The sequence below is a fragment of the Diorhabda carinulata genome, chromosome 8, assembly GCF_026250575.1.
Source record: "Diorhabda carinulata isolate Delta chromosome 8, icDioCari1.1, whole genome shotgun sequence".
NCBI classification, from domain to species: Eukaryota; Metazoa; Arthropoda; class Insecta; order Coleoptera; family Chrysomelidae; genus Diorhabda; species Diorhabda carinulata.
Window position 1 is genome coordinate 19,034,416 of NC_079467.1, and position 26,688 is coordinate 19,061,103.

Sequence of the window (26,688 nt, forward strand, 5' to 3'; positions counted from 1 at the left end):
AATTATTTGTAGATTATGGTAAATGTTTTCTATTTATCAATCAATTAATAAAATTTTAATCGCGTCCTCTAGCGGTAGGCAATAAAGTCAATAAATAATTTCAAGGTTACCCTCTTTTGTCACAAATCTTTCTTATCATTATAAAGAATAATGTAATGTAATTATTTTAAGTTCTTGTATATTAGAACATAGTTCTCATTAAATATTGTATAATTAGAAAACTATTCACTTTATAAAACGCCACTTAATTGGGAAAATTTTGACCAATTTTTAATTCAATATTTTCAAATACACCCTCTAGTGGTAGACCTAAAATTCTGAATACACTTTCTGTGTATTTCTCGGGACAACTTTTGTAATAACTTTTTTACCTGAGATATGGCTGACGACCGTCCTTAGTTCCCCACCCAGTACGTTTCCTAGAAAATTCAATAAAAATACCGGTATATAATAATGGGAATCTCTTAATCATTATAGATTTCAAATTTTTACTATAGTTGAGATAAAAATAGAAAATCCGCATTCCACAAAGAATTTCTAAGAACCTGACAGTAAACCACCTTACATGGGTTAAAATATTTACACATCGTGTACGTTCAACAATATTTAACCGAGAAGTAATTCATAAATACCCTTCGTAATATTATCTATTGCATAATACAAGGACGAATATATTTACTTCGGTTGAATAATTTTTAAAGAAGCATACACACAATTACTAACTCGATTTTATTTATATTTGAAATGAAGCATACCGCGGCATCTAGGGACGAGCAGTTGCACTATGAAGTTTTGGGCGTGTATGTTGTTATTATAAATAAAAACGTAATTTGATCATAACCCTGTTTGCAGGAGTTTGTGAGTATATTTATTTGAATAATAGTTATAGTGTGTTTATATTAAAATAAAAAGTGAGTATCATAAACTAATCAATCATGGAACGGAAAGAATCGGGTAAGAAATCTTCTGCATTGAATAATCATAACGAAATGAAGGTACTTATTAACAAATTGTTACAAATAAGTGCCGTACCTCAAGAGAAGGATGTATCTAAATTACTGGAAAATCATAAGGACATGACTGTAATTATTGAAACAATTAAAAAATTACAAAAAAAAGTAGTAACTGAAGATAAAAATAGGACAAGTGGTAGAACCTGTCCTGCCATCATTGAGAGATTCACTAATTGGTTTAAAGAGAACGGCGCGGAACTTGAAGGTTGTGATATACGAGAAATTGAAAACTACGGTTTAGGATTCATAACCAATACCAAAATCCCGGAATTTTCATTAGTTATTTCAGTACCAAAAAAGTTAATGCTGACAGTTGATGCCGCCAAAAAAACACCATTAAAACAGTTGATAGAGAAGGATGATTTATTGGGTAACATGCCCAATATTACCTTGGCCGTGTTTCTTTTATATGAAAAATATAAATCCGAATCGTTTTGGAAACCCTACATCGATATTCTACCAAATACATACAACACAGTTTTATATTTCACTGTGGATGAATTATTAGAGTTGAAGGGAAGTCCAACTTTTGAAAAAGCTCTTTGTATAAATAAATGCATTATTAGACAGTTTGCTTATTTTTATAAATTATTTAACACATCAGAAGATTCCGTTAGCCACATTATGAGGAAGAGATTCAGCTTTGAAGATTATTGGTAAGTTTAAAATGTTTACATTACATTCATATTTTGAATTTATTATTATATCACTGGTTGCATATATTCATATAGCTGAAAATAATTGTATTTATTGTAGTTTTATCAATGGTTGCCTATATTAAAATGACATTTGTCGGATTTTTCACCATTTTTTAAATTTGTAATGCTATATTAGTATTTTTATTATAATCACTTTTATCAATATTTTTATACAAATGAAATAGCATATACTAGTGGGGATTACTTAGGTCTATCTCATTATATTCTCGGTGAATTTGTAAACAAATAACATACAACATTTCCCTGCAAGTATTACTGAAGGATAACATAAAGGACATGTAATTTGTGGACAAACAACAGTTTTATATAGAGGACAATATTTCCTCGACTAGTATTACTGAAGCATGACATATAGGACATGTAATTTGTGGACAAATATCTGGTTTACATACAGAACAATATTCCTTTGATAATATTACTGAAATATGATATACAGGACAAGTAATTTGTGGACAAATAACAGGTTTACATATATGACAACATCCCTCACTAGTATTACTGAAATATGACATGTAGGATATTTAATTTGTGTAAAAATACCGGTTTACATAAAGAACAGATTCTCTGGTTGATATTAATTGCTTTTCATAAAAATTTCACTCAATATCAAAACAAAATTGTGGTTCATACAATAAACAATATCTTTGGTTGTATTAAGAGACTTTTCACAAGACTGCATTGAATTTCTGGTCACTTTATGGGTTCGCAAATATGGCAACTTCACAGTAGTTACAATCGACTTTGACTTGTTTGATACTTATTTCATATCAATCACAGTTGATATCTGGGCAGTAAACAGGTTCAAGTATTGGACAGGAGTTTGGTGGTTGTATAATAGTAACTTTGCACCATTTACAATTTATTTTAGTGCAGTTTTCTGGTGTTTGGAAAGGAATCATGATTGATATTCGGGTGGTTTATTTTCTGGCGTTTGGAGCAGTATTTTCAGATTGGGGTAGTAGGAAATTAGTAGATAATTGTAGGACACTGTATAGGTGCGCATTTGGGGTAACATTATCCTTCTGGTATTCGGAAAGTTTCGCTTAGTTAGTATTTCTCAAATCTTGGTATCTACAATCGTGATGATGATGTTTTGTTTTTGTTTGTACTGATAATTTTGTTGATTTTGACACGACGAAAATTAGAAAAATGAGAATAATAATTCATAATTGATATTTGATGAAGTATAGAATATGACTCGTTTTGCATAATGGTAATTATTTGATATGTTGTTTGTTATTGAGAGAAATATTAGATATTTTGGTTGCATTTTGGAAGAATTTTATCAAAATATATATACAGAGTCATCAATTGAAAAAAATTTTTTTTTATTTTCACACTTTTGAAGCAAATAAATGTTTAAAATAAGAGTTACTGAACAAAAAATTGGATATTTCGATTGCAGTTTAATGTACTTTGGTTTTATCAGAAAATTATATACAGAGAGATCAATTAATAAAAAAACTTAAATTGTTTTTACATAGTTCCAAATAAATTTATGTTTGAAATAAGCTTAAAGTGCGTTACTGAGGAAAAAAATGTATTTTTGGTTGTGTTTGAATGTACTTTTAAATAAATCTACCAAGAAATATAGATATATACAGGGTGATCAGGTAATAACATATCTTTTAAAACGATGCTTCTGCAAAAAACAAACAAATAGTTGTTTAATGTTTCTTAAAGTGGATTACTGAAGAAAAAAATAGATATTCTGTTTGTATTTAAATGCAGTTTGAAAGAATTTCACCAAAGAAATATATATATTCGATTAATTATTAATATAAATAAATAAAATAGTTTTAAAATGATGTTTTCGGCAAGTTAAAGCAAATAGGTGTACAATGTGAGCTTAAAGCGTAAAACTGATGAACAAATTAGATATTTTTGTTGCATTTAAAAGCATTTGGAAAGAATTTTACCAAAGAAATATGTATACAGAGCGATCGATTAATATATTAATTTTAAAATAATGGTTTTACCAATTTAAAGCAAATAGTTGTTAAATGTGAGCTTAAAGTGTATTACTGGTGAAAGAGAATTAGATATTTTGATTGCATTTAATTGAACTTTGAAAGAATTTTATCAAAAATGTGTACAGGGTGATCTCATGGGGAATTTTCGAGTCTCCCTAACTGCTGACCAATGTGCAGTCGCGTACTACACGCACACCAATCACCTGCTGCATTCTTGGCTATTATATTGTATGATCGGAGGTTGAAAAAAAAGTAACCTTCTTATATATCAGTTCTTTATTGCACAAATTAAACTTACACAAATAAAAAATAAAACAATAAATAAATTAACAAACAAATAACTTAAAAAGATTCTTTTCTCTCTTTACTCGTGTCCCAAATTTCGTCCGACATACTTTGTAAATTCCTTTTGTAATAATTTTTCTTCCTACCCAAAGTTTCGTTCATAAATGTTCTTATAGCAGTTGTCGGTGGACCTTGTATCAACATCGGAGGTTTAAACTTCGTCGTTAGACTTCTACAATACTTTAACGATTTTCTTTTCTTCTGCAACATTTTAAAAACGACTAGTATGGCTAAAAACACCACTATCGACAACCCTATGATTGCCAAACTAACGAACAACGCTGATTTCATCCCCGCCGGTATATTTAAGAAAAAACCTTCGTCATTCGAGTCGTATCGTTTCAATATTTCATCCACATCGTTCGATTCGTGGAATAAATCCGGATATAACTGTTTCCACGGGAAAGTTTCCACCGATTCCGATGTGGTCGTTAAATCGATATTCAAACTTTTTTCTCGTCTATTCGCGATAAAATTGATATGACCGACGAGGGGTTCTTCTTCCGGTTCGGGTTCTCTAGTGTTATTATGAAATATATCAGCCAAATGAAGTTGACTGGAACCTCTTTCTCTTTGCTCTACCAACTCCCCCAACGTCATATTCCTAATTTCTAATATCTTTGATAGTTTATCCCTGCTGATAGGATCTTCCATAACTTCCTTGAGTTCTTCTTTCGCGGTTACGTAAGTTTCGGAAGTATTCGATTCGAGGTTGGTATCAAAGATTGTGTCTAAATCTATGGATATCCTCATTGGTCCTTGGGTCGTGTATGTTTTCGTTGTATTTTCAATATTTTCGATCACCTCGCTTATGTTGATTTTCACGGGTTCGGGTATAGGGGTTTCTATCACTGATTTTGTAGTTGAACGTAATTTTGCGTTCGTTGTAGGTAATTTTTGTCTTGTCCTTATTATCCTTGGTGTTGTACTACGTTTCAATTCATTTATATAATCTTCCTCTTCGATTTTTGTACTATTAGTTACAAACAATCTTCTTTCTGTTGTTTCTTCAGTAACGTCGTCGAATTTTATTCTTTTTTGATCTTCTGCGGTCTCTTCTACAACGTTTTCTTTTTTCAAAATTGGTAATCTTCTATATATAACGGATTCTATGGTTGTAGATTTTTCATTTCCATTCAAAAGTTCTGATATAGCTTCCGTTAGAGTCACTTTAACTTCCGGTTGTTTCAACATATTTTTCAAATCTTCTAAAGGCATTTTTGTAGTAACTTTTTCGTCTGTATAAATTTTAGTTTCGTTTATTTCTTCTGAAGATTGGAATCGTTGTGGTTTACGTCTGCGTATTATAGGTTTTATATCTTCTTCATTTATTTCTTCCCATGGATCTAATCGGTAAGGACGGATTCGTCTTCGGATGAATTGTATTCTTTCGTCGGGATTATCGACCATCGGTGGTCTTCTTTTTCGTTTTCTGAGTCTTCGTCTTTTGGGTCGTATTTGGTCGGGACTTCGGTTTTCTCCTCTTGGTATCCAACCTGAATCGCTGTCGTGAAAAGTGTCGATTGTTCTCCATCCCTGAAAAAATAATATTTGATAATATATCACAACAAATATGGGGTAGTTATTAAAAATATTAACGTTGGAATAAAAAGGAAATTGTTCTTGTTTGCTCAATCTTCAGTCTCAATATATAGTCATGTTTCGAAACTTTTGCTTTAAATAATAAGTTTGGTAATACTAGAACTATGGACCATGCCATATAACCAGATAGAACTAGATTTCAAAAATTTTAATCCCTAAATTTTCAAAAATTGTACTAGAATTTGAAAATTAGTTGGCTAGTATAGTAAAAATATCAAAATCACATTGATATTATTAGAAAATGTAGAGAATATGTTTCTGAGAAAGTTGGTGTTGTAAAATTTTGAAAATTCAAATTGTCGACCGCGTAATGGACTTTCACTCAAATGGACTAAATTTTTGGAAAACTATTGTTTGGATAGGAATCATCAGGAGAAGTTTTATTGGCCCTTTTTTCTTTCATGGGAATTTAACATCTGAGCGACATTTGAAAACTCGTCGTATGGTAGTGCTTCCCGACCTAATTGCGACATTTCCGGATCCAAGTAATAGGCAAAACTTGAATGATACTATTTGGTTCCAAAAATATGGTGCACCACCACATTATAGTCTTAATATTCGAAATTTTCCGCCGGATCTAACTGCAAGATAATTTTTAATATAGAAAAACAAGGTTAATCAAATGAAGCTCAGGATTTGGTCCTGTCAGTACATAAAATATCAATAATGTGTTGAGGATGGGAGGAATATGTCCTGGCATGGTTACGTGGCCGAATTAGCTAAGGCAGCTTCACGAAAACTTGGAGCCCGCTTCTAATCCTCTGCAAAGCCCTGATACGTACATTGTTTGAAGTATTGCTCGCACATTTGTAGCTTGGTTCCCAAGTATTCCCTGAGGATGCTCGACTCAATACAGAAGAAAACAATTCGACTTATAGGCGATCCAGAGTTGACCAGAACTATTGGACAGGAGCTGTCCAATGTGATCCCACCTAGAGCAATATTTGCAAGTCCCAGTCGACAATCAGACGTGGCACCTCCACACTGCAGGCACCACTCGAATTACTTGAGTATAATAGGTTTTACCCACTTGTGTTTGTTTTTCACATAAAAAGCCGTTTTGAATTTTCAATATTTGAAAATATCAACATTTTTAGAAACATTTCTTTTATATTGATATATATCAATTTGATTTCAGTTTTACAATATTTGTAGCAAAAATAAAGACTCAAATTTCGAATTCTCTTTGTTGCGCTTACAAGGAATATATTGGAAAATTAATCTCGATCTCCCTTCAGTGAAAAAATTCCCCGGACTATAATTGAATCACTAACAAATAATCATTTCTAGTCATCAAGGTCATTCGTTTTAAATGCTGAAATTTCGTATATACACCAAACTTTGTTTGAAAAAATATCCGGTTTCATTATAAATTTTTTTATGTGCAATTTTCCTAGTCGCTTTCTATTTTTTGTTTGTTTGTTTATCCAATAAAATCGATAACGTTGTTGCTCGTTCGTTATAAATAAATAACTTTCTTATTTGTTATAATCTGGGCGTGTGATTTACAATTATCGCATCTGCATTTCACTCGTGGTATTCGTATCGAAATAATTGTTCATTTTCTTATTTTCTTACTCCTTATAAGAATTTTATAACACTAACACAGAAAATGTATCATTTTCACCAATACTGCACACGTGCACATACATGGTATTTCAACTATTGATCGCGAAGAAATTTCTCTATAAAAGGATATATTTATTTTTTTTTTTATTTTCTTTGAACTTACTGTATGAGGTTTCCAGATGCTCCCAATTTAATTTAAAAATATTCAGAACGTCTCATTATACAGTAATGCTAATTTGTAGTACGAGCGCTCATCAAAAATTTAAATACTTCTCAACTGCAGTATGAGATTTTTCTATTCTATTGTATCGAATTTAATATTTTTCAAAATATAAAGTCAATTACGTTGCTAGTTGGCCGTATCAGTATACGAGGATGGTCCCAGAAGTACCTGGCGGTAGTTGCTTGATAACACCATACGTTTCAAGATTGAAGACGCCACGTTGTTTAGTATTAGTTTGGCAGTCTTCAATAGTGCACGTTTTCAGTGAATTTGTAAACATGAGCAAGGAAATCAAGCAAAAATGGCCGCATTTGGCTAAGAAGACAGCGTTGTTTCATCAAGACAATGTACCAGCCGACTCATCCGCTATTGCAATGGTCAAAATTAATGAATTAAAGCTTGCATTGCTACCTCATGCACCTTATACGTCAGATTTAGTTCCCTTGAATTATTTTCTGCTCCAAGACTCAATAAAATGGCTCGGTGGTTAAAGATTTCCCTCTAATGAAGAGGTGATGTCGGCAGTTACGGCTATTTTGAGGAACTTGACGATTCTTATTATAAAAAGGGTATCGCACTTATTGAATATCGCTGGGAAAAATATATGGAGCTAAAATTCCCAAATTATTGTATTTTCTTTTTTGGGCTAGGTACTTCTGGAACCATCCTCGCATGGACAAAATAATTTACCGGTTTTGTTCTTTATAGTTCTCATCAGTACGACACAATGATTTTATAAAGTAATGTAACATGTTATTATTTCGATTTATGTTGTTTTAACGATTCGAACCATTCCGATAAATCGATTAGAAGTATACAGGATGTCCCGTCAATCCCAAATAAATTTACGTATATATTTTATAATCTATTGAATAATAAATACGAGGGTGATTAGATAAAATAACTAAGAACACTTATACCTCGATGATTAAATTATGTCATCTGTCAACATTTTACACAAATTTGACAGATAGATTTCCTCATCGAACCGCCCGTCATCTTCATCATGAAGTTGACGAGTTTCTTCGATTGCTTGTTTTCTCTCTGTGTTGCTCTTTTTTATTTTATTATTTTTTATCATTTTGTGAGATATATACCAATTTGCTTTTAACCTATTCCTGTCAAAATTTTACATAAATTTGGCATATAACAGATCTATATGTTAACTGATGAAAAATTACGTAAATATATTGTGTATTCTGCTTCCAAAATTGATCATTTGAACACGGACGATGTTTGAGCTGTCAATGTGACACAATGACTTAATTAATAAACGTAAACAATTTTTAACGATTTTTTTTACAAAAACATAAAATTTTCTTGAATTGCTAAGCAAGTGAAAGCAATAAAATATAAGGTTAATCCCCATGACATTTATTGAAATATTATACAGTACGTCTATCAAATAATGTCTAATCGTTATTATAGTCCATTCATTCAGTGTTCGAAGTAGCTTAGCATGAACGATAGTATTAAAAATAAGATTATTTTGTGCATTATTATTATAGTGATAATATACAGGATGTCCAATGTACGGAAATCGTTATTGTAGTCCATTCATTCAATTTTCGGGGCTATTTAACCTGAACGAACGAAATTCCTACCTTTTTAAGATGCGTTTTTGAATACATGATTTATAGGAGTAATTTTTTTCATAAAAGAATTTTCAAAAATCATTCAATTCATACTTACGAATTGTTCAAATTCCCTCATTTCTCTTGCACTGTTTTCCGTAGAATTCTCATCATTAACATCCTCTTCGCAACAAATCACTTTGAGAATTATTATAAAAACTATTACGATTAAATTTAATCGGTATCGCATTTTTTTTTTCAATAGAAATATAAATTTTTCGAAACTCACTATGGACGTAAATTGTACATCAACAAACCGAACATTCCGATGATGAAACTTTCAACCGAAGAAACTGAGAAATGAATGAATCAGGATTTGTTTACTACGTGCATTACGCACTTTTGGTCCTTTCTCTTCCACTACCGGTAAAAGGAGAAGGGGAACAGCGTAAACGTTTCAGACTATCTATAGTTTACGATCCCACTGTTCGATTTTACATTATTTTTTTAGCTTTGGTATTTATGAGAGAACCCGCAATCTCGCGGCATAAATTTAATTTCAATTTTGAGTTTCTTAAATACCTCAAATTTAAATCATTTGCTGAAAAGGGATATATTTTTTATTTATGATAGTCTATTTTGATACTTTTTAAAAGTTCTTCAGCCACCGAAAAATCAAAAAAGTTCAAAACAAAAAGAGATATCTTAAGATTTGAGTCAACCCTCCCAACGTGGTAACTACATACGAAGGATCGCTCTTCTAAGAAAAATGTTAGGAAGTTTTCACATTGTGGAAGGTTCTAGATCATTGTGGAAACTTCTAGATCATTGGGGAACATTGCAATTCGTTTTCAACATTCCAAATCATTGTGGAAGACCCCAGATCATCGTGGAACATTCTACATCATTGTGCAATCTTCCAGATCATTGTGACACATTGCAGTTCGTTCTTAAACATTCCAAATCATTTTGGAAGAGTCTAGATCATTGGGGAATATTGAGGTCATTTTTTAAACATTTCAAACTATTGTGGAATATTCCAAACCATTGTGCAAGATTCCAGATCATTGTGGAACATTGCAGCTCATTGTGGAACCTTCAGTATCATTTTGGAAGATTCCAGGCCATTGTCGCACTTTACAAATCATTGTGGAATATTCCAAATCATTTTTTATCATAACAGATCAGTGTGGTATATTTAATATCATTTGCAACGATTACAGTTCATTGTGGAAGATTCCTGATCATTGTGGAACATCGCAGTTCATTTTGGAAGATTCCAGATCATTGTGGAAGATTCTAGATTATTGAGAAACATTGTAGTTAATTTTTAAACATTCCAATTCATTGTGGAGGACTTCAGATCATTGCGGAATATTGTAGTTCATTTTTATATATTCCACATCATTCTGGAAGATTCCAGATCATCGTGGAACATTACAGTTCATTTTTGAACATTCTAAATCATTGTGAAGGCTTCCAGAGCATTGTGAAACATTGTAGTTCATTCTTAAACATTTCAAATCATTGTGGAATATTCCAAACCATTGTGCAAGATTCCAGATCATTGTGGAACATTGCAGCTCATTGTGGAACCTTCAGTATCATTTTGGAAGATTCCAGGCCATTGTCGCACTTTACAAATCATTGTGGAATATTCCAAATCATTTTTTATCATAACAGATCAGTGTGGTATATTTAATATCATTTTGAACGATTACAGTTCATTGTGGAAGATTCCTGATCATTGTGGAACATCGCAGTTCATTTTGGAAGATTCCAGATCATTGTGGAAGATTCTAGATTATTGAGAAACATTGTAGTTAATTTTTAAACATTCCAATTCATTGTGGAGGACTTCAGATCATTGCGGAATATTGTAGTTCATTTTTATATATTCCACATCATTCTGGAAGATTCCAGATCATCGTGGAACATTACAGTTCATTTTTGAACATTCTAAATCATTGTGAAGGCTTCCAGAGCATTGTGAAACATTGTAGTTCATTCTTAAACATTTCAAATCATTGTGGAATATTCCAAACCATTGTGCAAGATTCCAGATCATTGTGGAACATTGCAGCTCATTGTGGAACCTTCAGTATCATTTTGGAAGATTCCAGGCCATTGTCGCACTTTACAAATCATTGTGGAATATTCCAAATCATTTTTTATCATAACAGATCAGTGTGGTATATTTAATATCATTTTGAACGATTACAGTTCATTGTGGAAGATTCCTGATCATTGTGGAACATCGCAGTTCATTTTGGAAGATTCCAGATCATTGTGGAAGATTCTAGATTATTGAGAAACATTGTAGTTAATTTTTAAACATTCCAATTCATTGTGGAGGACTTCAGATCATTGCGGAATATTGTAGTTCATTTTTATATATTCCACATCATTCTGGAAGATTCCAGATCATCGTGGAACATTACAGTTCATTTTTGAACATTCTAAATCATTGTGCAAGCTTCCAGAGCATTGTGAAACATTGTAGTTCATTCTTAAACATTTCAAATCATTGTGGAATATTCCAAACCATTGTGCAAGATTCCAGATCATTGTGGAACATTGCAGCTCATTGTGGAACCTTCAGTATCATTTCGGAAGATTCAAGGCCATTGTCGCACTTTACAAATCATTGTGGAATATTCCAAATCATTTTTTATCATAACAGATCAGTGTGGTATATTTAATATCATTTTGAACGATTACAGTTCATTGTGGAAGATTCCAGATCATTGTGGAACATCGCAGTTCATTTTAGAAGTTTCCAGATCGTTGTGGAAGATTCTAGATTATTGAGAAACATTGTAGTTAATTTTTAAACATTCCAAATCATTGTGCAAGCTTCCAGAGCATTATGAAACATTGTAGTTCATTCTTAAACATTCCAAATCATATTGGAAGAGACTAAATCATTGGGGAACATTGAGGTCATTTTTTAAACATTTCAAACTATTGTGGAATATTCCAAACCATTGTGCAAGATTCCAGATCATTGTGGAACATTGCAGCTCATTGTGGAACCTTCAGTATCATTTTGGAAGATTCCAGGCCATTGTCGCACTTTACAAATCATTGTGGAATATTTCAAATCATTTTTTATCATAACAGATCAGTGTGGTATATTTAATATCATTTTGAACGATTACAGTTCATTGTGGAAGATTCCTGATCATTGTGGAACATCGCAGTTCATTTTGGAAGATTCCAGATCATTGTGGAAGATTCTAGATTATTGAGAAACATTGTAGTTAATTTTTAAACATTCCAAATCATTGTGCAAGCTTCCAGAGCATTATGAAACATTGTAGTTCATTCTTAAACATTCCAAATCATATTGGAAGAGACTAAATCATTGGGGAACATTGAGGTCATTTTTTAAACATTTTAAATAATCGTGGAACATTCCAAATCATTGTGCAAGATTCCAGATCATTGTGGAACATTGCAGCTCATTGTGGAACCTTCAGTATCATTTCGGAAGATTCAAGGCCATTGTCGAACTTTACAAATCATTGTGGAATATTCCAAATCATTTTTTATCATAACAGATCAGTGTGGTATATTTAATATCATTTTGAACGATTACAGTTCATTGTGGAAGATTCCAGATCATCGTGGAACGTTACAGATCATTTTTGAACATTCCAAACCATTGTGCAAGATTCCAGATCATGGTGGTAGGAATTTGTCCAGGGGTGTATGCTTACAAGACATGTGTTTGTTTTTGATCAAATAAAATCTGTGTAACAATATAATACGAGGTTGGTTTATAGCTTAGATAATAAGACGAAAATTGAAATTGACACAGTTTGAAAAAAATGACCTATTAAAACTCTAACATCAAACGTATGATTTAGTTCGTTTCAAAGGTGATACCTGTATATACCTAAATTTAAATAAGGGGTTTTCGGATCGATGTACGAAGAAAGAGACCTGAAAATGTGCCAACGACTTTCTTATTCATCTTGATACAACGCGACGTATTGAAAATAACGAAACGACATCTTATTTATAGCCAATAAACCCAATACTTTCACTTCGTGTATATAAATGGCAGTTTCATCTCCTCCAATGATTTTTAAATAAAAATTACACTCAAGGAATGTTATTATACCTGCAAAATTTCTTTTATATAACACTTGACTCTTATAGATAAAATCTGTGCTTTAGAATTCTTATTATTTATTGAAGTATTAGTTCAAGAGATGTTCCAACAAAAGCTGCAAATAATGTTATTGTTGACGGTGTTGAAACATTACAATTTGAGGGCCAAACTGAACAATCTTTAGAAAACGCATTTTATGGGATATTAAGGTGACCTTTTCAGCAATTCCATCAATTTTCACACAGAACCTGGATCGAACTTAATATTCTTTAAAATAAGCCAATTATGTAAATATTTTCTTAACCACTCGGTTAATATACCATGAAAAAAATTGCGTCTTCTAAAAATTCTTCTAATTGAAAAACATCTTCGTGAAAAGATCCTCTACAAAATTATTCTGATATAATTCAATCAATAGAAAAAAAGGTATTACCCAAAAAAGGAAATTTATGATGGAATTTTTTCACTTTTTTACTCTTAACTTTTTAAATTTTGGATTTGACAAAAAGTCAGACAAATTTTTTGTAAGATTAATAGTTTCCGAGATATCACGAGGAACGTGTTTTCACCCCTTTGTCCAAGATGGCGGTCGGGGGACGAGAGTAGCAATCCCACAAACTTGGGGCTAAGCTTGTATTCAGTTTGGCCCTCAAAATGTAACATTTCAATGGACTATTTTGTTACCCTAGCCCAAGATATAAGTTTTTGCAGTCCATGAGTTCTTGGGCTCATATAGAAAATGGATTTTGTTCGCAAAAATCGCATCAGAGACAAGTTTCAATAAGCTTTACACAAAGTTCAGTAAAGCTTGAACTACCACTCAGCAAATTGTTTTGAAACATGTCTAAAATTTTTTAATAAAGAATAATTAACACCAACACAAATCAAAAACAGAATAGTGGTTGACTAGCGTCCATTATTTCCAACAATTAACAATGATGGACAAGAATCATTGGAAGATGCAGGAGGTCCTGTAATGGTGACTACTGCAGAGCGTTTGCAGTAGGACTAAAACGTCACGAACGACCGCTGTCAGGGTTTCTTGAATACGAATTTGATGTCTGACCTGAAGACCAAAGTTTTCAAGAACTGTATGAGTAATTTTTGTTTTCCTTAGCAAATTAATGGTTTTCTGTTTTTTACCTATATAAATAAATAGCTGAACTTGGCCTATCGGTACCAATTTTTTGAAAATGTGCGTTATTTATTCTCTACTGCCTACTAGAATAAGTTGGAGTTGTTAGTTTTTCGATAAAACCTACATTATAAGCGCTGTGAGTGAAATACTTAACGTATGTGAATCTTGGACAGGTCAAAACCGCCATTTTCGTTGCAGGACCGTATTTTCCGAACGGGGCATTTTGGTTAACTACCTTTTGGAAAAAATGTAGGCCAAGGGTTCCTGAAAAACATACCCAAAATTCGCGCAAACTAAGGGTGGGGTTTTTGAGAAATCGATTTTTTAGTTTGTCTGGAATTCCTTAAAAATGAAAACATCAACTGAAAACTGCAACCTGACTTCCCTGGCAGGAGACTCTCCCTCAGGAAGTGGTATTCGGTCTCAGTTAAAGTATATAAATAACTGGTACTCAGATGGGGTGAATTATCAATATTAAATTGGACGCCGTAGCTTTTTAACGAACGACGTTAACAATTAATAAAAAAGCTGGAAACACCTTATGAATTAAATTCTAAATTTCTCCCCGGACACGATTATTCAAATTAATATTTAATACTAAGAATAATAAAAAAAGTTTCGGAATAAACAAATTTATTGAAAAAATAGTAAATTCGCATTAAAAGAGCACAACAAACAAAATCAGTCAAAAATTAAAAATAATTATTTGTATATTAAAGATAAGGCTGGGACTTATCTTTAAAAACCCGGGATGGTTGCAGCCCTTAACTGGATTCCCAGATGTTGGAATGTGTGGAATTTGTAGTCTGGTGGTTGAAACTCCCAACCAGGCAGCTGTAGAACTTCGGGAAAAAAATAAAATGAGGAAGAAAACGGGACCAAAAATGGAAACGAGTAGAAAGAACAGATTGGAATAAAAAAGAGCTTATGCCCTGGCATATAAAATATTCTAGTTGTTGTGCTCTCCAAATAAATAGAAAATACGAATTTATATGAAAAGTATCATACAAAATTTGCTTGAAACAAAAGAAAATCCATAAAGATAACTGAAATTTTTGTGAAGAAAAAAATCTCGCTACAAATTTACTAAAATTTACTTTGATAGGTGTAATGTAGATAGGTAGAAGGACGATTTAATAAATTAGAAGTGCGCCGTAGGGCTCAAAAAACGATTTTCGGAAAAATTAATTTTTATTTTTTCAAATTACATATAGAATGATATCCCAAAGTGTGAAACATATCGATTTTTTTGGTTTAGAATGGCTCAAATAATATTTTCTCACACTTTCACGCTTTACTTGGTACTACGATTATTCAAATACTTTCCCCGTCATTGCCACTGAACTTGAAAATTTCAAATAAGTACTACACAATAAACAAGAGAAAATAATGAAATTATTCTAAATTAATTACCATTGTTTAACACTTCACAAGTAGACTTTTAACATTTTTTTCTCACGACACGTTCAACGATATATTAAGAAAGAAGATAATGCATAGTATATGGGTGATTCCGTTCTAACTGTGATTTTTTGTATTCAAAATTTCAAGATTTTAAAATTTAACTTTTCTAACTTTTTTATGCATATTATTCATCTATTTTACTGTAAAAATAAAACTCTAAGAGGAATTTACTACAACTTCAAAGTATCACGAGCAAGACACAAATGTCGGATTTTGAGTTCCACGGTACTGACTCATTTATCCACGGTACTGACATGGTAACTTAAGATATTAAACAACAAGTGTATCAATTTTCCTCAGTTTGATCATAAACATTAGAATTTATAAGGTAATTAGTTTAAATCATTTGTTACGACAAAAAAAATTAATAATTTATTCTAGGAATGGACATGACACGGTACTGACATTCAAGTGATGTAGTATAAGTTTTCTTTAAGTGGCAAGTTATATTGTATAAAAATAATGTTTAAATATCTTAAGAATTATTCAATTAACACAAAATTTTTATTAATTGATTATTAATTAATGACTAGTACAAAAAAACAATACAGGACATTGAATATCACAGTTAGAACGGAATCACCCATATATATATATATATATATATATATATATATATATATATATATATATATATATATACACATACACGTAGTGTGGTCCATGAATTCTTAATCTAAACGTGTGTTTATGTTGGAATAAATGATAAGAGCCGCGCAAAATCTGGTCCTATGATATGCCCTTTATAGCGAAGCTTCGACAAAAGCGACGATCTCTGTTTGGTAGTGCACGTGAAGCAATTGAGAGATCGATCAAACCAATCGATTGAAAATATTTATATTGTTAAAACTCGTATCATAATCAAGGGAACATCCTGAAAAAGTTTGTGGAATATGAGGATCAAAATAGAGACTTTTAACTACATACATTCAAACATCTATGATAGGGTTGAAAAACTATGAAGAAATTGTAATTGGATGCATCGAAATTTCTAGATGTAAGAGTAGCTTAAAAGGGCCAATTCCTTACAGCCCACTCTATAGTTTAGTAGTCAAAGAATGACTATGAATATTCCCTTTGACAAGGTTTTGCCCGCTGGAATTAATTTTCGTGGGAGAAGGTTTATTGGTGAGAAAATTTAGTACAAAACAAGTAAGTCAAGTTATCAGATTTTAGTTTACCTTCAGTCTCTGAAGACGATAACTTGACTATCGAAACGCTCGTTAGAGTGTTGGTAAAAACATTGTATTCAGTATGAATATCACCAACGGTTCCAGAAATTCCAACTTATTTGTGTTAAGCTTATCGACACGTAAAGATTTTTGAGAACGCACTCTACTATAAGAGGCTCAGAATTCATTAATTGCATTGCATATATTTTACCAGTTAAGAAACCGAAAGATGAAGCACATGAATTTGAAAAAGAAATAAGGAATGGAGAACTAAAAAAGAAGAGATACAAACTCATCATTTGAAAAGGAATTGGGAAATATTCGATAGTAGAAACAGTGAATTTTGGTTTAGAAAAGACAAAGTTGTAAAGAAATAATTAGTTAAATAATTAGAATGAATGAACTATAATTTATAGATAAATTCATATACAGGGCGATTCATTAAGAATGTCCAATCTCTGAACTGTAAATTATAGACCTCAAAATATGATGATTCTGCTCAACATGCCTTATGCTAGTTTCCGATATACGGGGTGTTCAAAGTTTAAATTTAAATTTTGATTTTCGCAATAATTTTTTTGTGTTTTCATAATTTCTCTTTGAAAATTGGCAATTTTACGTTTTTTGGCATGTGGAACCATAATTTGCACTTTAATTTAACATTGCTGATAGAGGGCGCTAGTTACACTAGTTTTTGTTAATTAAATCAAAGTAAACTATTTTTGGGCTAAATTTACAACTAAAATAATGAGAAAATATTAAAAAGCGTTAAATTCTACAAAAAAAAGTTTCTTTTCTTTGATTCGTGTAACTCACTCGGTTATCGAGTTATTTGCTTCTAAAAAGTTCAATAAATTTTAATTTTTTCATAAAAAAATTTTATTATTCCTTAAATATGTAACAATAACAAATTTGTAAACCAAAATAAAAAACTTCAAAGCAAATGCATCCGCGGCTTTTTCTATTTTCCGTCGCAGTTGTGGAAGAGAAGTAATTCTTTCTTTGTAAACTAATACCTTCATTTGCGATCAAATTGAAAAATCCAAAGGATCTAAATCAGGGCCTCTTGGTGGCCAAGCAAACTCACTTTCACGACCAATCCATCGATGCGGAAACTGTTCGTTTAAGTATTGACGAACTTGTAAAGAATAATGTGGTGGTGCTTAGTCGTGCGCAAAAGCCACATATTTTGTCTTAAAGCGAGAGGTATATCCTCTAGTAATTCGTGTAAATGTTCTTGAAGAAAATCTAAATGAAGAGGTCCATTTAAATTGGTTGGCAGTTCAAAAGGACCTATTAAATACCCACATATTACACCACACCAAATGTTAACCTTAAACTCGTGCTGAAAATGTGTTTCCCTCATAGCATGTGGATTTTCAGAATCGCACAAATGATTATTTTTATAATTAAATATTCCTCGACTGGTAAATGTTGTCTCATCAGTAAAAAGAATTGTATCCAGAAAATCTGTGTTAACTTTTTGTTTATCTTGCAAAAAATGGGCAAATTGCAGACGCTTAGGTAAATCTTGAGGTAATACTTGAGGTAATAAATTCTGAACACGAGTGTAATGATATGGATGCAATTTTTCCCTCTTCGGTATTCTAAAAATAGATGATTGGCTTATACCTGTTTGCAGGCTTAATCTGCGACTATTGATATCTGGATTCTCCGTAACACAAATTAAAATTTCATCTTCTTCATGGGCCGTGATTTTTTTTGTAGCAACGTGCTCAGTTTTAGAGCGTAAAGTTTGTAATTGGGTATAATTGTGAATATCTTCGAGCCGCAGCTGGACCACTATAATTTGACTGAGCAAACACACAAATCATATCGCGCATCTCATTATTCGAAAAATTGTTATGCATTATTTGATAAATAACTATTACACTTGTTAATTACTAAATTGTTAATAAATAGTATACTAATGTATTACTTATTCTTATTATTATCCAATTTTTGCTTCTACACAAGCTGTCTAATAGCGATACAAGCCTGAAATGAAAAGAAAACGAAAAATTAAACCACGGCTTAATTCACGAATGTGATTTTGATATTAAGAGATCTTTACAAAAGCGGATCATAAAGTGTATTGAAGTTTTTTGGAGTTTACTCCTTAAGAATCGATTTGCATATATAAGGGGCCCGGTATGACAAAAATGTGAGGAGTAAAATCTCGTTACGTTTTTGGTGCGCACCCTATGATGCGCAACTTTCTAATTTGTCAGTGTCAACATACTTATATTGCTGTCATTGTGAAGTTTTATTATCAATGTGTTCCGCTAAAGTGAACTAAAAGTATTTTCAAATAACTATGGCAGAAAGAGGTGTAGATGATATTGCCAGAACATCTAACAAACGCGTGGTTGTAAGGTACGTTATAATTCATGTATTATATGTATGAGCATGTGCAATTTGTATTTATTAAATATTTTAATAATTATCGATGTAGTTTATATAAATATATATTTGAAAACAACACATAAAATTAGATAATCAACCCAATATGAATAATCGAGCGCATCCACATAAAATAGAAAATTTCTAACCTAACCAAAAATTAATTTTTTTGTCGATGTCCATAAATTCTTCCACGTTATTATGATTTATTTTATAAATAATTTTTAAATATTAACAACTGTAGTCAATAATTCGATAATATTATCAGAAAAATCGACAATATTATATTTTCATTATAATAATGTTTTTATATAATTTTCTTTCGAAATGTTATTTTTTAGCTTATTTAAATAATTTTCATGTACTATTTATTATTGTATGTAGAAGATTTAGTGACATAATTATCTTTTTATAACCATTTTTATTAATTATTAAGATAATATTATATTTTAAATAAAAAATTAATTATAATAATTTAAAAAAAATGTTTATAAAAACCTTTTTTTATCAATTTTTTCTCAAGTCGGTTAAAATTTTTATAATTATGCATTTATAAATTTTCTAATTTTTTTCAATATTTTTTGACTAGGAAAAAATCTAAACCTCCAAAAACTCCAGCCGAGAGACAGCGAGCTTACAGATTAAAAAAAAATTAATGAAGGAAGCCCAAAATATTCTGGCAATCAACCAATCTTTTTTAAAATAAATAAATTTTTTTTGAGTCTGGTTAGACTATCGAACTTAAGGAGTAAACTCCAGTCGTGCGTCGGAGCTGACACACACAATTTTTATTTTTGTTTAATTTTTTGTTTAAAATTTATTGAACTTTTTAGAAGCAAATAACTCGATAACCGATTGAGTCGACACGAATCAAAGAAGAGTTAACTTTTTATTGTAGAATTTATCGCTTTTTAATATTTTTTCATTATTTTATTTGTAAGTTTATCCCAAATAAAGTTTACTTTGATTTAATTAACACAAACAAGTGTAACTAACGCCCTCTATTAGCAATGTTAAATTAAAGTGCAAATTTTGATTCCACATGCCAAAAAACGTAAAATTGCCAATTTTCAAAGAGAAATTATGAAAACACAAAAAAATTATTGCGAAAATCAAAATTTAAATTTAAACTAGCAATATTTGCATAAGGTATGTTGAGTAGAATCATCATATTTTGAGATCTAGAATGTACAGTTCAGAGATTGGACATTCTTAATGAATCACCCCGTAGAAGAATATTATTACGTTATGATTATAAACAATAAAGTTCCGTTGGATAAACTGATGATTCCGTTCATCGTTTTTATCAATATAATTATTTATTATTATTATTTAAACAACATTCTATAGATTTCGTCATTGCAGCAATATTCTTATGGAATGCGTAACGGGGATAATAATACAACAAATGTTTATATTTAATTATCATCATTATTACATAATTAAAATTTATTGTTAACAAAATACGTCAATTGAAAATTTGGAATGGGATCTCGAGTATTATATATTATACAACGTATGGAATAAATTCGATTTTAGCGTTATTGTGTACTATGCGAAAAAAAAACAAGTCGATTTTTTTTTTAAATTGACAATTTATAATTTAAATATATTATCCTCCCTCCAACACCCCTTCTGAATTATAAGCACCCCGTCGAAAATTTTAAATAATAAAGGGGCTAGAATGTGGGATTTTAGTCCTCTGTTCAGCAATATAAAGTTTTTTTCAAATTTGGTGCAATCATAACTGAGCAAATTAATTTTTAAGATAATGTCTCTATCACAAAACTTTACGTAGAATGAAGATAATATTTAGAATGTATTTTTTATTATACTTTATATTTAAATTAAATGACCACCATTCACTTCTTGATGATAACCGAGGCGATTTTGGAATTCTCCTGCACTAAGAAGAAGAAACAATCTAGATAAACACCTCACCATTAACTATGCCCTCAAAACAATAATTTTATTGTTAATAATATCAACGCAAACTTTAACTTTTTTAGGATATTGAGTGTGAGCCTCACACATCCAGTGAGGATTTTCTCTGCTCCAATATCTACAGCTCTGTTTGTTAACCGTTCTGTTCAAATGAAAGTCGCTTTATCAGAAAAAACCAGGGATAGAAAATAATCGCACGTTCATCATTAGAATGTCAAGCATTATGGTGGTAATGTCAAATTTGACATATACAAATCAGTGTTGCCGTATCTCAAAACTTGAATAGCAACCTTAGTACATCAATGACAGGTCGTGGTAATAAATCGAGAACGGACGGGTTGGAGAATGGAGGTTGTAGCTAATTAGGAACCTAACCTTTGATACAACCCTCGTACAAATACTATTTGCGGAAATGGCAATTAACGTCCCCCTGCAAGATTTTCGTAAAAAAAATTTCTGCTAAACGAAATTAAAACTATTCAAACAAATATTATCTATCACAATTATGTTGTAACATTAATGTCAACGAGTTTAGTACTTTCCATTTTAACTTTATTGTAAGTGAAATCACGAAATATATCAATTAACACGATTGTATTATTTCGTAATATATTTAAGAAGATCCTCTTAATCTTCTAAAGAAACTCTATAAAAGTATTGAATTTTTCACAGACTTTACTTTCTCTTAGCCATACGAAGATTCTATTAAATCTCACGTATAACGTTTATATATAGAATTTGGAAGCGTAAACACGTGGTATACTATACTATACAGGGTATACAAATTATTACGACATTTTTATAGATATAAAACATGAGAAAGATAGTAAACGTTCATGTTTTGTAATTACCTCGAACTACAAATATATTTTGAATAAAACTCCCTCTATATGCTTGAATTATCTTGTTTTTTATCATTCTTGTTGCTAATTACAGTTCCTAAACATTTGGGTGAAAAATCTTGTTGTAAATAAAAAATCCAAAAATGTTATAACACTTGTAGACGATCTTCTGTAAGATTCAAAAATATAGGAAGCAATCTGAGCATTAAACTTCACTTCCTCCATAGTCGCCTGGATCGGTTTAGAGCGCCATCATCTATTGGGCATGACCATCAAGGTCATGTTTCATCATCTATTGGGGTGGCGGCAAAGTAATTTCGTTTTTGTATTATTTTTTTTAACAAATAATAGTTTTTAATCAATTATATATTTTCTGACTTCATGATTCCGATTCCATAAAATGTCTAGTCCTTATCAGCAAAATACTGAACCAGGTGCGATTGAAGGTCATCGTCATTTGTGAAAGTTTGACCAATCAAAGAATTCTGCAAATTTCAAAATAAATGGTAATTAGATGTGGCTTCACTTCCCAGCCAAGCTCCAATAGTTTCCCAGATGTGTGAGGCCTTGCATTATCATAATGGAACACTAAACCTTTACGATTTGACAATCCAGGCAGTTTTTCTTTGATCGTTTCATCCAGATTCATTAATTGTTGACAGTTAACATCAGAATTGATCGTTTGGTTCTTTGGAAGTAGCTCAAAAACACAACACCTCTGTAATCCAACACCAAACTGACGATTCTTTTCAAGAAAAGCTCAGTAAGTGTTACATGTAGCCTCTTCGCAACCTCTCGAACAATTCTATGACGATTCTCTTCAATTATGACTTTGATTTGGTCATCACCAATTTCAGTAGGCCGACCCGAACGTTGTTTATCTTTGAGGGAAAATTCTCCAGAACTGTTTCTGTTCTAAAATTATATAGACAACTTTAAATCGTTCCGTAATTTCGTGTTCTTATCATTACATTAATAATTATCACTTAATGATGTTTTAAAAGAGAATATTAGAAGGAAAACTAACAGGTTGATAAATAAACAGATAGATAAACTATTTAAAATATGTTGCAAATAAATTATAATAGAGAAAATTACTTTCGATTTTATTTCGTTAACTTGTCACGAAAATCATCGATCTAGGTACAACAAACAACACATATTTTACTAAATAATTTAAAAAGAAATCGCTAGGTATACCAGACATGGACGTGTATATACATATATACCATATGTGGGATGTATGTTAGCTACTTAATTCTCATGTTACATTCAATGAACGTTTCTTTATGTTAATCATTTCTATTCGGTATTTAACACGTTTACTGCCAGCATTCATTTATAAAAAGATGCCTCCAGTACTATAAACATATATCCACAAAATAAGTTCCGTTTGGTTGTATAGAAAAAAAACGTGTGTAGATATAGAAAAAATATTTATTATACAAGAATATACGACGGCTAAACTAATTTTTTACATACTCTCCGAAATATTGTAGGAGGCCTTCTTCATAAAAAGTTGCCCCCTCTATCTTCAAACATGTTCTTTCAGCTCGTCATTGTCGTTGAAGTGTTGCCACGTTCGAAGGTGAGGTTGAGCATTATCGTGAAAAAAAAAAAAAACAACAATCCTCGGCGCTTGTCCTTATTGCACGGCCTAAATTCGTAATAGTCTCGTCCTAAAAAAACGGTATACATGAGTTTTCTAAAGGGTATTCTAAAAAATATTGTCCATTCAGTGATCTCTGGAGCCAAGGAAACAAAAGGAAGTCTGAAGGGACTTTGACGCTGATCTCGTTTTTTGTTGAGTAGGCCGTCGTGAGGAAATTGAGTAGTAGCTTTTTCGTGGTGGAGCTCCCAACAATCTTTGATATTCAGCCTGACGCGGTTCACCTTTTGTTTTAATCTCCGTAGCAATTTGACGTAATATTTAGCACTAACGATTTTTCCTGGTGTAAATCTATTGATATTTCGAGATATAGTATCGCAAAAATTAGTGTTTTTTGAGTCTGGACCACAATTTTTGCTTCTTCAATTAAGAATAGGTCTACGTCACCTATAGCAATGACTCTTATAAGTGTTTTATTGCTCTTTTTTGTCGGATAACTTGAAAAAAGCACTCCACGCGAACTCCAGAAGACAAATGAATTGATAAGACAATAGGGAACTACAATAAACAATTGGTAAGGATACAACACGAAATAATAATTAAAATATATTAATTCCAGTTGGGCTGTGTCTTCCGTAATGACAAGACAGAATAAAGTGCCTTCGGAAAATGGGATAACTAGAATCGATGCTCTGATTCCCCTTTGGGATATATGTAATCACATGAATGGAACGGTACGTTTATACATGTCCATTTTGTGGATTGTTTGGTCGTCTTCGATTGTCTCTTACTTTCGACGTTTCGGTAACCTGAGAATTTGGCATCTTCAGAAGCTGCGATCAGTTTGATTACTACCGAACTAGGTAAATGAGACAACCGAAGACGGCCGAACAGTCTAAAAAATCAGACATAGATTGGACGATGATCGCGAAATTGATATCAGGATCTATTTTCAGATAACGACCGATTACAATCCAGACTTGAAGAGGTGCGAATGTTTAGCACTCAAAACGTATCAACCCGGAGAACAGTTTTTCATCTTTTACGGAGAAAGATCAAACGCGGAACTTTTTTTGTATAATGGGTATTCTAATATTTTAAAATTTGTTACTTTTTTTGTTGGAAACGAAGAAAATTCGATTCTATTATTGTTTTTCATAGGTTTGTGTATGAAGAAAATGAGCACGATATATATTGGATCCAACTCGGTATCAGTAAAGATGATCCGTTGCGGGAACAAAGAACAGAGTTACTTAAAATGTTTTCTTTCGAACTCAATGAAAGTTTTTTTTTAACAAAAGATGGCGAACCTATCAACGATGGTATATTGAAGTTCATTTATATTTTCAAAATGAATCAAGGTGAGTATTTTATAATAAAACAACTGCGCATGTGAAATTAGCAAGAGATTTTTTCACTAATAAATTAGAAATAGATTGTCTGGAGAGTCGTTTTAGTTTTCCATTCATCCAGCTTATACCTGAGAAGATTTTAATTTCTTCTCTTAATTGTTCTTGACCATTCTTTATTTCTTCTTGGACAGTTGTTATCGTGTCTTCTTCCACTTATTCGTGAGGTGCCTCCAATTTTTCTTACCCCTTTTAAATTTCTTCTCCCATTTTTTCTTGGTCTTTGTTTATTTCTTTTTAAACAGTTGTTTTCATGCCTTCTTTCAGCTTTTCTTGGCTCGTTTCAGACATTTTTCATTTATATTATGAATTATTCTTGGTCTTTATGTATTTCCCAGATTTTTACTTCGTCCCTGTTTTATTACTTCTTTCGGGACTTTTTAACGTTGTTTTCACAGTTGTTTTCATATCTTCTTTAATTTTTCATAACTTACCACTAATTTTTTTTGGCTCTTCTCCATTATTTCTTTCAATGTTTCTTGGCTTTTCTTTATTTCTCCTTGACCTGTTTTTTACGCCCTCTTTCAGTTCTTTTTGCCATTTCCCCAATTTTGCTTGGTTTTTTTCATGTATTTTCGGTTGAATTTTTCTTGGCTTTTCCCCATTTACTTTCTCATATCATATATCTTTCTTTTGATTTTTTAATTCTTATAATTGGCATTCCCGTAATTTTCCTATGATGCCCACCTAGATGAATAGATAACATCGTCAGAAAAAAAACGAGTGTAGAATAATTAATTTTTGTAATTCTCTTCGTTTTTGAACTTAAAAGTTTTCTAAAAAAGTCATATTGTTCGCCGATTTCAGAACATCTAGAATATTGGTTGAAATCCGAAGGATATAACTTCTCTTTATGTCTAAATATCCAGGAATCTTGGAGTTTTCTTCAAACTCGATTGAAATTACTTCTGGGTACATACAAAACAACCATCGAGGAAGATCTAAAATTATTGCAAGAAGAACAATTGAGCCCCAATCGAAAGTTGGCGATTAGAATGAGGTTAACTGAGAAAATGATTTTGAAAAAAGGAATCGATTATGCAGATCGAATGATTGAAAGAAACGCGATCGAATCGATCGAGAAAATACAGATTTAAATGAGCTACAAATTATTAACTGAATAAGTGTATACATTGTCCTATTTACTGTTTATTAATATGAAATTAAAGTTTCGGTTTGTTTTTTATTTATTTTTTTTTTGGACACAAGAAAAAACTGATTGAAATTTGTGTGAAAAGTTCTGTTCAGTACATCTTTCAATATAACCCTCGTATATAACTGAGAAAATTATTTAATAACGACCCCTATCATCGAACATGGTTAAAAAATTATGTGGAAAAAAATGTTTCTGACTTTTATTTGCAAATTTTGGAAAAAACCCACAAAAAGTTTGTGTCAAAAGTTCTGTTCCATGCAAAATATTTTGGTATTTGACGGATAAAAATATTATCAGCGCTTTCTACAATCGCATACAACACTAAAAAATTTGATCCAAATTGTATTAAAAGCTCCTTTTCTACAAACTATTCTTATACATATAACCTTGGTAAATAACTTATGAAAAATTTT

The 26,688-nt window shown here is 31.4% G+C and overlaps 2 protein-coding genes across 2 annotated transcripts; one reads left to right on the forward strand and one right to left on the reverse strand.

Annotated features, from left to right (window-relative positions):
* The first annotated feature begins 761 nt into the window (after window positions 1-761).
* LOC130897191 (actin-histidine N-methyltransferase) lies at window positions 762-26,305 on the forward strand. Its single transcript, XM_057805924.1, has 5 exons — window positions 762-1,669; window positions 24,330-24,444; window positions 24,667-24,794; window positions 24,872-25,071; window positions 25,927-26,305. Exons 1-5 carry the CDS (start codon window positions 936-938, stop codon window positions 26,214-26,216), a joined length of 1,467 nt encoding a protein of 488 aa, XP_057661907.1. The 5' UTR covers window positions 762-935; the 3' UTR covers window positions 26,217-26,305.
* LOC130897190 (uncharacterized) lies at window positions 2,336-9,377 on the reverse strand. The gene is made up of 2 exons (XM_057805923.1): window positions 9,137-9,377; window positions 2,336-5,586 (listed from the first exon to the last, which is right to left on the reverse strand). Exons 1-2 carry the CDS (start codon window positions 9,266-9,268, stop codon window positions 4,048-4,050), a joined length of 1,671 nt encoding a protein of 556 aa, XP_057661906.1. The 5' UTR covers window positions 9,269-9,377; the 3' UTR covers window positions 2,336-4,047.
* Window positions 26,306-26,688: the final 383 nt, after the last annotated feature.

Coding starts and splice junctions, on each gene's coding strand:
- LOC130897191 (XM_057805924.1), top strand. CDS start 936: ATGGAACGGAAAGAATCGGGTAAGAAATCTTCTGCATTGAATAATCAT. Junction 24,445..24,666: donor GTAATCACATGAATGGAACG/GTACGTTTATAC, acceptor ATCTATTTTCAG/ATAACGACCGATTACAATCC. Junction 25,072..25,926: donor TATTTTCAAAATGAATCAAG/GTGAGTATTTTA, acceptor CGCCGATTTCAG/AACATCTAGAATATTGGTTG.
- LOC130897190 (XM_057805923.1), bottom strand. CDS start 9,268: ATGCGATACCGATTAAATTTAATCGTAATAGTTTTTATAATAATTCTC. Junction 5,587..9,136: donor TGAGGGAATTTGAACAATTC/GTAAGTATGAAT, acceptor TTATTTTTTCAG/GGATGGAGAACAATCGACAC.